The following is an 11,318-nucleotide window of genomic DNA, read 5'->3' as shown; positions in this document are numbered from 1 at the left end:
TGCAGCCCAGGACCCCTGTAGCCTTCTTTGCTGCAAGGGCACATCCCTGGCTCATGGTCAACTTGGTGTCCACCAGGACTCCTGGGACGTTTTCTGCAAAGCTGCTTTCCAGCCGATCGTCCCCCAGCACGTACTGGTGCCTGGCGTTGTTCCTCTCCAGGTGCAGGACTTTGCACTTCCCTTCAATGAACTTCACGAGGTTCTTGACAGCCCATTTCTCCAGCCTGTGGAGATCAGTCTGGATGGCAGCACAACCCTCTGATGTATCAGCTACTCCTCACAGTGGTGTGTTATTTGCGAACTTGCTGTGGGTACGCGCTTGCCCCACCATCCAGGTCATTAATGAAGATGTTAAATAAGACCAGACCCAGTAATGACCCCCAGGTATCCCACGGTTTCTGGATACTAGACTTCGTGCCACTAATCGTCCCCCTCTGAGCCTGGCAATTCAGCCAGTTTTCAATCCACCTCACTGTCTGCTCGCCCAGCCCACACGTCACCGGCTTCTCTACAAGGACGTTACAGGAGACAATGTCAAAAGCCAGAGAGTTAACATCCACTGCTCTTCCCTCACCCACCGAGCCAGTAATTTCGTCGTGGTTATCAGGGGGATCAAGCACGACTTCCCCTCTGTGAAGCCATGCTGAGGGAAAGCTTTTACTGGTTTTAGTTTTTAGTTTTCACTAAGACTGGAGAGGAGGAGGGGTAGACATTTCATCAGAATTATACACCTCATTGCAGAAAGAGCCCTTGTACTTTCTGAACCAAATCTTTCAGCTTTTATTCACACCAGGCAGCCACCAAGTCTAGCTGTTTAGCTGTTTAGACCACCCCAGTCACAAGCAATCTAAGGTACACCTCACCAAAGAGTCAAGACTACCTAAATCCCACTGAAATCAATTTTAGCATTCAGTTCTCATTTTGACAGGCTGTCACTTAAAGAGCAAGGCACTTTGCTGACGTGGCTGAGAAGACAGCTGTCATCAGGAAACCTGCAAACATCTCCCCATTGCTTGAAGGGACTCACCTTGTGCAAACACACGGCGCACGGTCTCAAGTTTTGCCATGTATATAGAAACATTTGACAGGTAAAAGCTGTGTCAGGTCTTCTGTCAATGTAAATCGGCCTCTGTAAAGGCGTGTAACAGTTATAACTACATCTGGCTTTAATCAGTGAAGCATATTTTCCTATATAATTCCGTACACATTAGCTATACTACATATAAGCCAGAAATGTTATGTGTAACAAAAGGTCAACAAGGGAGATACTACAAATTACAGCAACATATGAGAGTGAATGACTCTGAAATAATCCATACTCTGTTCCTCTTGAAGCCCTGGTTTCTGTAGGTGCCATGTCACCGTTCTCTTTACTAACTTTTTTGTTACAGGGGATACCCTGTGGGATTGCTCAGTGCTGTCAGACAGACTGCCAAACAGGACTGCTCCAGTAAGAGTGTGGTCCTTCCACTGGGACAGAAGAGGAAGTCACAGAGGCAGATGATAGCTGGAAGCAACAGTAGCATCAAGGTAAGAGGTACCCCTGCAGCTGGGGAACAGGGTGAAGACCAAGCAGCCCCAGACCTGGAGGCCATGAGCATCAGGAGCTATGAAAAGACAGGAAACTCCTATTCCAGACTTGCTTGCCCAGGCTAACCTCATGGAGAGGGCAAGAGTAAACAAACTCAACGGCAAAGGCTGGTACAGCATCAGGAAGCATCACAGGTACAGCTGAGGTTTAAACTACTAAATGAAATGCTTTGTCTCATGGTTCAGATCACAGCTTCTTGGCCCATCAAGGACTGCCAAGCAATAAAGCCACCTCCTCCAAGTAGGACCTGTTGCACCTTTTGCATTCTCCCACTTCCTACCCGCCACGAGATGGGCCAGGAGCACCACCGCCCTCCCGCATCCCGCACCAGGCTCTTCAGCGCCAGCCTTCGGAGCGCCCACCCAGGCCAGCGGGCAGTGGGCCAAATGCAGCCCCAGCCACGCCGCAACACTTGGCTCCCTGCGCTCCATCCACCAGCGGCAGGGACCCCACTTCTGCCCAGCGCTCTGCACTCGGCTTCTTGCGTGCACGCAGGGCCAGCGATTCGCAAGCCTGATAGCCACCCCGTCACCTGCTGGGTGAGGTGACTGCACGTAACGCCAAGGTTACATAGGAGTCAAAAATGAAAAGAGGAGGGAAGAAAAGGCGGGGAGACGATGGGATTTGGTAAAAAGGCAAAAACAGATGCCACTTCAGTGCAGTCTGAGACCTCCCAAAGGACCCCTGCCCCTCGGCAGGCAGAGGGCGGCAGCGCCGGTACCCGCAGGACAAGAGCCAAACGGCACCGGGATGCGACGAGCTGCCCACGAACTGCCCGCCCGCCCGCCGCCACCGCTCCCGTCCCGCAGGCACCCCCCCGTCCCGCTGCCACCGCTCCCGTCCCGCCGCCGCCCGCTCCGTCCCGCAGCACCGGGACGCCGGGCCCGGGCGCTTCCCCGGGGCGCAGCCCCACCGGGTGGGGACCCCCAGGCCGGCCGCGGGGTGAGGGGCGGCGGGGCGCTCATCCCCGCTCCGCGCGTACCGGGCCGGGGGATTTACACCCCCGTAATTGACACCGGCGGTGGGAGCTGGCGACGCGGGTGTCCGCCTTGGGTTGCCACAGAGCCGGGGACTCGGTTCCCGCGGGGGAGCCAGCAGGCGCTCACGGGGGACTTAACACCTAAAAAAAAATATTTTTTATATATATATATATATATATATAAGAAGCCTCCACCTGGCTTCCCTACGGGGGTGCAAGTGCGGCCGCGGCCGTGCCGGGGGATGCCCCTCGGGCTCCAGCCCTCGAGGGACGAGGCGGCGGCACAGGCGAGGTCCCCGCTGCCGCCCGGCCCCGCCGCCGCCCCGCGTCCCCCCGTCGCCGCCCCGGCTCGCCCCGGCCGGGCTGCCCGGACCGCGGGGGCCGCAACGCGGGAGCAGCCAGCGAGAAAATAAACAGCTTCCCTCGTGTAAAACGTTGCCTCGCAGGTGCCTGCAGCTGGCGGTTAACACAGGCTGTAAGAGGATCAACTCCATCTCCGCCAGTGGAGCAAAAGAGGAGGAAAAAAAATAAAAGCCCCCGCATTTGCTATTCAGAGTTTAGTTAATTTGGATGATAACGGTTAGTGTTTAATCCCATTGTACGAGAATGAATATACCGAAACCTACAAGGGTCCTGGAAGAATAATGCGGCCGGCAGCACCGCACGCAGGGGCGCCCGGGCGGGCAGCCGGCCCGGCCCGCCCCACCGCCCGGGGGAGACGCGCCCCGAGGCCGCCGCCGCCGTCGCCTCCTCCCGCAGAGCCGCTCCGCGCCACCGGCCGGCCCGGGGAGAGTGCGGGGCGGCTGCGGGCCGGCGGGGCGAGACCCGGCGCAGCGCCTTGCCCCCGGCCGCTTCTCCGGGGAGGCGAACGGGCGAGAGCGGCGGTGCCGCCCGCCCAGCACCCCGGGGGGAGACGGGGCGGGGGTGGCTGTCGCCGTGTGACCCACACCGGTAGGCGGGGGGCAAGCCGCGGGGCACGGGAGCAGCCGCGGGGGCTCCCGAGCGAGCACCTCCCCGGGCCGACGCGGCCGGAATAAACGCCGTTTCCACGGCACGGCCCGCGGCTCGGCCGCGCAGCACCAGACGCCGGGCGGTCCCCCCGCCCCGCCGGCCGCCCTCGGGTTTTCCCTCCCCCCGGGGGGCGGCGGAGCCCCGCGGCAGCGCCGGGGCCGGGCGGGGGGAGGCGGCCGGGCGGCCCCCCGGCCCGGGGCCGGCCCCGGAGGCGCACCGCCGACCGTGGAGAGAGCCCGGGGGGGCCCTTGCCCGCCGCCGCGCCGTCGGGGGGGGTGGGTGGGCGGCGGGCGGCGGCGGCGGGCGGCCCCCCCGGCGCGGCGGGGCGGCCCCGGCGGGGGCGGTGCGGGGCGGTGCGGAGCGGTGCGGGGCGGGCCGGGGGCTCGGTGCGCTCGCCAGGCGAGGAGCGCGGCTGCCCGGGCGGAGGGCCGCGGAGAGGAAAGCTAACAATGCTGTGAAAATATGTTTGCAGAAAATAGACAATTGTTGGATTAAACGTATTCAAGTATGAAATAATGCCTTTTTGTGTAAAAAACCTCAGCAATGTGAGCGTACAAAAGTTCCCCTGTGGCAGTTACTTGCTCCCTTTGTGAGCTTTGCGCTCCGGCGTCTCCACTTGGCGCGTTTAACTCGGAGCCCCCCTTTAAACGCGATTGTTTCTTTCTTTTTAATGACATTTACCGGATCAAAACATGCTGTTAATTCGATCAGAAAGCTTTACCCTCCTTAACAATGCCACAATAATTTCTCCTGAAGTTTGTTAAATTGACCAAAATTAGGCAAATGAATAGGGGGTCTGTCGGCGATCCCGCTCGCAGGTGACACCGAATAATGCACTCTCGGACCAGCTGCGATCCCCTCTTTATTTGCCCCTCTTTTCTTTGACCCGCATTATTAAAATTTAGGCCCAATGAAACTATTCATACTTTTCAATGGGACATTTTCCTATAGGATAATAGGCTACAAATTGAGCCTCTCCAAAGGAGAGGGGGGGAGCAGGGGGGGTAAAACAACAACGCACAGACGCGCACATCACACAAAAAAGGAGCGTCGTGTGCCAAAGGCTGGCGAGAGCCTCCCCGGGCCGGGGGGAAAAAAAAAAAAAAAAAAAAAAAAAAGAGGGGGGGGAAGAATATCGTGTGCCAGCCCCCCGGTCCCACACCTGCCGGGGTGTCCCCGGCGCATAAAGCGGTGTAAACAAAAAAAGCCTCGCTGCCATCTCTTATAAAGATGGACGTGTCACCAAGTCGTGTGAGAAAAGCCTGAGAACAAACGGGGCCACTCCGTCTCCAAGGGTTCTCCCTTGAACTGGGCGGAACAGCCTATTAAGGGCTTACTTAATTACTTTAATGACTCTGGACAGGCTTTAAAATGCAGTCAGCGCCGGGGCTAAGGGGAGGGGTGGGGGGTGCCGGGGATTTGCAGGCAGGCGGCGGGGATGGGGCCGGTGGATGCGGCGAGCGGGGCGCAGGGCGCGGTACCGCGCCCTGCGCCCCGCTCGCCGCATCCACCGGCCCCATCCCCGCCGCTATTGTGGGGACCGTCACGTGTGTCCCCGAGGTCCACGTGGGGCGACACAGCTGGGCCGCCCCCGGCTGCGAGGGGGGGTGGGTGGGGGGGGAAGAAGTAGAAGAGAAGGAGAAAAAAACCCCACAACCCACCCACCAACCCCCTCATCCCTCTCTCGCCGCCTTCCACCCTGATCTTTAATGCATACATTCCCCCGGCGCCGCTCGCCCCTAATCCTATGGGATCAGCGGGCCCGTGGAGGCCCCCCGGGGTCCCCCCCAAGAAGTGATGGCTTTATAAGGGGCCCAGAGAGAGCGGGGATGCAGTGCCCACCATGGCCTCCAAGCTCAAGGAGCGGAGGGTGAGTCGCCGCCTGCCTTGCGCGCACGGCTCTTCGGAGCCTCACGGCGGACCCGGCTTTCTCACCGCCTTTCCCTTCGAAAAGCCCCCTCCTCCCCCCAAAAAAACCAACAACCAACCACACACCCTCCCTCCAAAACAAGCCTGCCCTACCGGGGCCGCCCGCGCAGACGGGGAGCCCCCGGGGTGGCGCGGAGGGGACCCGCCGCCGGAGCATCCCTCCCCGGGGCCGCGTCGCGCCTGGCGCGGGGGTCGCGCCCGGCTGCCCTGGAGGGGTCGGAGCCGGGGAGCAGCTGCCCTGGGGAGGCCGGACCCGGCTGCTTTCCCCCCGCTAACGCGCCCCGTCTGTTTTGCAGAGGACGCCGGTGTCTCACAAAGTGATTGAGAAGCGGAGGAGGGACCGCATCAACCGCTGCCTCACCGAGCTGGGGAAGACGGTGCCCATGGCTTTGGCCAAACAGGTAGGCGCGGGGGGGGGGGGGGGGGGGGGGGGGGCAGCCTCTGCTCCCTTCACCCCGATGCGGAGCGACGCCCCCACACACACTTCGGGGGGCGGCCCGGTGGAGCGCAGGGGAGAGGTGACGCCCGTGTCCCCCGCCCGTTGCAGAGCTCGGGGAAACTGGAGAAAGCGGAGATCCTGGAGATGACGGTGCAGTACCTGCGGGCCCTACACTCGGCGGACTTCCCCCGCGGCCGGGAGAAGGGTAGGTGGGCGGGCGCGGGCCCCACGGCCCCCCGCCGGGACATCCGCGGCGTGGGGGCGGCCCCGGCCCCAGCCTGGCCCCCGAGGGGCTCAGCTCCACCGCCCCTTCCTTTCCAGCAGAGCTGCTCTCCGAGTTCGCCAACTACTTCCACTACGGCTACCACGAGTGCATGAAGAACCTGGTCCACTACCTGACGACGGTGGAGAGGATGGAGACCAAAGACACCAAGTACGCCCGCATCCTGGCCTTCCTCCAGTCCAAAGCGCGCTTCGTCACGGAGCCGCTCTTCACCTCCCTGGGCTCCCTCCCGGAGCCGGACTTTTCCTACCAGCTGCACCCCGGGCCCGAGTGCCCCGGGCACGGCCACAGCCCCGGCGACGCCGCCGTGCTCCAGCCGCCCTCGGGGGGGCCCTTTCCCTGGCACGGCGCCGGCCGCAGCCCCCCCCTGCCCTACCACCTCCCGAACGCCGCCGTGCCCCTCGCCAGCCCCGGCCAGCAGCGCAGCACCTTCCTCTCCTCCGTGCAGGGGCTGGACCGCCACTACCTCAACCTGCTCGGCCATTCCCACCCCAACGCCTTCGGGCTGCCCCCGGGCCAGCACCCGTCCATGCTATAGAGACTCGCCCCCGCCGGAAAGATCCTATTTATGACCGCGGACACTACGAGTTACGCCCGGGGAGGTTGCCGGGGGGAGGGCAGGGAGATGCGCGGGGGTCGCGGAGCGCTCGCCCCGGGGCCCGGCTCTGTCCCCGCCCGCCCCCTCGGGGGCCTGGGGCCGCCCCCGCCCGCTCCTCCTCCCGCCTCCGGGTGCGGCGCCTGTACGAGCGATCCCTTGGAATAAATGTTTATACCCGCCGCCCCTTCTTGTTTCCGGGAGCGAGCTGCCTCGGGCGGCCTGGGGGGGTCCCCAACCCACTCCCGAGCGAAACGTGGTCGGCGAGGCCCGGGGAGGCTGCTGCACGCACCGCCCGTTAGCCGTCGGAGGGGCGGGGGGTGGGGTGGTCGGTGCCGCCGGGCCCCGGGGAGAGCCGTCGGAGGGGCGAGGGCCCGGGGATGCCTCCCACGCTCCTGGGGGGCCGCGTCCGAAAGGCACCGGCACCTCCCGCGTGTTTTGCCGGCGAATTTCCCCGCGGTGCAGCTTGCTCGGAGGAGGAGAAGGAGGAGGAGGAAGGCGCAGGACGGGGCGGAGAGGGGAGGCGGCCGCTGCGGAGGTGCGGAGCGCCGGGAATAACGCAAATCCAAGCAAATCCAAGCTCCTGAGAGCGGGTCCCTCAGGACCGGCTGCCGTGGCCGGCCTCCCTCCCGCCGTGCCTAACGGGGCCGTCTCGGTCCCACCGGAACCACGCGCCCCCGTGTACCCCCGCAGCCTCGGGCAGGGGGACCCCAACCCCCCCCAACCCCCCACCCCCTCATCCGGCGTCCCGGGTGTACCCAGCGGGTCTGGAGCCGCCCAAGGGTAAATTAACTTATTCCAGTTGGGTGGGGAGGCTTTGAGGAGATTTGACCCGGGTTGTTTGCCCAGGTCACGGAATGGGCTGACCCACAATTTGTAAACCAGCCCCACGCTTTATCTGGAGGCGGACAAAAAGATCTTCATTACAATGAGTAAAAAGTAGAATGTGTATCTTCCATTTAACCTGTAAATACAGGAAAAGCTGCTATTTCAGATTAGCTGGGAAAAGGTCACCCGGCGGGATAACGCGTGAGTCAGTCGGAGAAGGGAGAGAACCCCTCGTTTCCTCGGGACACCTTCAGGATGGTAAATCCATCGGGAATCCCTCCCTTGCTCAGCGTGCACAGCGCAATAAGGGATCAGCCAAACGCATTCACCAGCAGCAGAGTGGCCCCCGGTGCCTATTATGAAAGCCCATCTCCTACAACCGTTTTCACCCCCACCGGGTGCAGAATATGGAGAAAACGCGACACGATTTTTGTTGTTCTGTGAGCGTCAAGCTCCTGTGAACCCTTTTGGGCGCTGAAGCACTAATCATATAGCGTTTTCCTGGAAATATAAGTTATTAATATATTCAGCATTTCGGTCCCTGTTAACCAAATTAAACAAAACTTTCCTTTGCTAAGTAGATTTTCTCTCTGGGATTAGCAGAGGGCCACCACGGTCAAAACTGGGGTCATTTACATATAATTTTGCAAACTCGCACTGGTCCATGACAGTCTTTGTATCGCCAATGTTGTTGCTATTCTGGATTTTTTTCTTTCCCCTTTTCATTTTCATTTAGCTGTGGAGGATAAACCCCTCTGTGGCTTTACAATGACTTTAGGATAAAAGTCTCCCCCCTCCGCCCGTGCAGGGCTCTGAGCTTGCCCCCCAGCCCTGCAGACCCCAGCCTTCGCCCCCCAAATTATTTTGGCATCTGCTAAAAGCTGGCATTACTGCACAGCTCCCATGGCGCTCCGCAGGCTTCCTTCCCCCTACGTGGGTGCAGAGCGTGGCACATCCTCACAGGCACAGGGTTGCAGAGCTCCCTGGGGACAGGGATCCCCTGTGTTTTGACAGTGGTCCAACTCATTTGTGTTTATTTTATTTTACATTTCTGTGCCTGGAGGGCGGAGATTTTTAGCTGGTTTTCTCCTGGGCTTACTTTAGTTCTGCCATGAGCATCACCTGGCAGGTCTGGTGGGAGCAGGTAGGAGATGGATGTCACCTGTGCTGGGCCAGTTAAAAGCCGTATCTGGTTCCAGATGGGGTGCCTATCTGGGCTGTCTGTGTACATCTTGCTACACGGTAGTGCCATTTACTGCTGTCTGGCAGCAGCTAGCACAGGAACAAACACAGGGGTTTTGTTCCTGAAAATAAACTGCTTTAACTCCCAAAGCCCCCAAAATACTAGCTTCTCTGTTACACACCTGCTTGGCTAAAAATCTCAATGATTAATGACTTGCTGCTCAGAGGACTGTTCAGAACTCTTTTTTTTTTTTTTTTCTTTTTTTTTTTTTCTTCTCCTGGTTTTGCACCAGCACCTGGGGGCTTTGGTGGCAGTGCCACGCTGTGGAGTTTCCAGCTTTGCAGACAGAGCCCATGCCACAGAGCACAGTCCCCGAGTACATGTCAACACAGCGATTTGGGGGGCAACTTATCAATCGGGTCACTCGCTGATGAGAAAAGAGTATTTTTATTTTACTTTGCATCAGTGACCTTGCTCACAACATCGGACCACAGTCACCACGTCTGTAGGGGCTGAGCCATGTGTTGGGAAGAAGCAGCTGGGGGCGGGAGAGGTTCCACTGCTGAAGCCTCTTAATCACAGATGTGTTCCAATAGCAATACGCATGATAGCTGGCTTCTTAGTGGTATGGCTACGATCCCTTTCCAATTGTACCAAAGATCCTGTAAGTCTTCCTGTCCCTCTGCTGCTGTTCCTCAGGGTCAAAGGTAGCCTAGGGTAGCCTGCACGATTTGACCGGGGTCATACCACAAGTGCTGAGGAGAGCAGAGGGTCTCAGGTGCCAGGGTTAATGACCACCCTGCCCAGCTCAGCTTCTTGCCCTGCTAACATGTGCTCAGAGAGTTAAATAGTGCCTAGAAGCCCAGATGGGTGTTCTACCTTCATAAAGTGACTCAAGCGTAACAGGAGACTTTCTGCTTGCCAGTGGCTCTTGGGAACAGCCTGCGTATCACTGCTGAAGCAGCTGCACGCTTGTCCAGCAACCCCTTCACAAAGGCAGTCTTTTGGAAGGAAACCCTCCAGCCAACAGTTTCATATTCGCTGAGATGCAGCACCTTATCTCACAGATTTGCCTCCTGCCTTGCATGAGTCCATCCCCTCTCATATCACCACGTTTATTTCTAGCAAACTTGCCCACAGATTGCGTAAAGGCTGTTTTAGGACAGTGTCATGGTTTAACCCTGGCCAGTGACTAAGCCCCGCGCACTCCCCCCTGGTGGGATGGGGGAGAGGGCTGGAAGAGTAAAAGTGAGGAAACTCAGGGTTGAAATACAGTTTAATGGGTAAGGCAAAAGCCGCGTGTGCCAGCAAAGCAAAGTGAGGAATTCACTCCCCACGTCCCAGGGCAGCCGGGCTCCGTCACACGTAACGGTGACTTGGGAAGACAAGCGCCATTATGCCGAATGTCCCCTCTTTCCTTCTTCTTCCCCCAGCTTATATATACTCAGCATGACATCATATGGTATGGAATATCCCTTTGGATAGTTTGGGTCCACTATCCTGGCCGTGTCCCCTCCCAGCTTCCCGTGCCCCCCCAGCCCTCTCGCTGGTGGGGCCTGAGAAACTGAGAAGTCCTTGACTGAATATAAACATCACCTTGCAACAGCTAAAAACATCAGTGTGCTATTAACATTGTTCTCACACCAAATCCAAAACACAGCACTGCACCAGCTACTGAGACGAAAATTAACTCTATCCCAGCTGAAACCAGGACAGAAAGGAACACTGGATTCTCTTGAAGAGAAAATGTGATTATGGAAGATGTACAAGAAAGGCATTTATACATATATATATATGTATATATATAAAAATAAGGTTACAGCTCTGATACCTACCCACATCCCATACTGCATGCAGAGTGGCATGTTAAAACAAACAGAACTCATTTTCAAAGGTAGGAGAGAGCAACGCTGAGAACAGTTGCATAAAATATCAAATGTGAGGAAAGAGGAGTAGTTTTGAAGAATCAAACTCAGAATATTAAATGCAGTTCAACTTAGATTGTTTTACATTCATCTTCAAGCTACAGCAATTGAAATGTGCCTTGTTTCATCATTAGTAATACAGTTAATTAGGCTGAAAAAAAATACTTTCGCTAACAAGAAATCTAAACTTCTGCAATATGCTCTGAAAAGTTTAAAGGCAATTTTTAATTACCTTAAGAATACAACATCTCAAAGCACATCTCTAGTTTACATGATGATTGCGGAATTTAAAAAAAAAGGCGTTGGTTTTTTTTTTTTGGCTCTCTCTCTTTCCTCTTCCTCAACAGGGAATTTATGACAAGGTCTATGACTCAGTTGTTATGATTTTCGTGAACATTACGAAGGCAGTTTTACCCCTGCAGCGGGCTTAACCCGGAGCACGTAGAAGGATTTACACCAGCTCACTTTGTGGTCCTTTATGTAGAGAGTATCTCAAGTCTCCTGCTAGCTTTGTGGAAACTAGGCAGCTCCTGAACTCTGAGCTCATCTCTGTCT

The 11,318-nt window shown here is 57.8% G+C and overlaps 1 protein-coding gene across 1 annotated transcript; it reads left to right on the top strand.

Annotated features, from left to right (window-relative positions):
• Positions 1 to 5,424: 5,424 nt before the first annotated feature.
• Positions 5,425 to 6,947, top strand: HELT (helt bHLH transcription factor). Its single transcript, XM_056326822.1, has 4 exons — positions 5,425 to 5,451; positions 5,807 to 5,911; positions 6,058 to 6,154; positions 6,274 to 6,947. Exons 1-4 carry the CDS (start codon positions 5,425 to 5,427, stop codon positions 6,768 to 6,770), a joined length of 726 nt encoding a protein of 241 aa, XP_056182797.1. The 3' UTR covers positions 6,771 to 6,947.
• The last annotated feature ends 4,371 nt before the right edge of the window (positions 6,948 to 11,318 follow it).

The sequence above is a fragment of the Falco biarmicus genome, chromosome 1 (assembly GCF_023638135.1).
Source record: "Falco biarmicus isolate bFalBia1 chromosome 1, bFalBia1.pri, whole genome shotgun sequence".
Lineage (NCBI taxonomy): Eukaryota > Metazoa > Chordata > Aves > Falconiformes > Falconidae > Falco > Falco biarmicus.
Note: the sequence above shows the minus strand (reverse complement) of the source record. Positions and strands in the feature narration are given on the sequence as shown.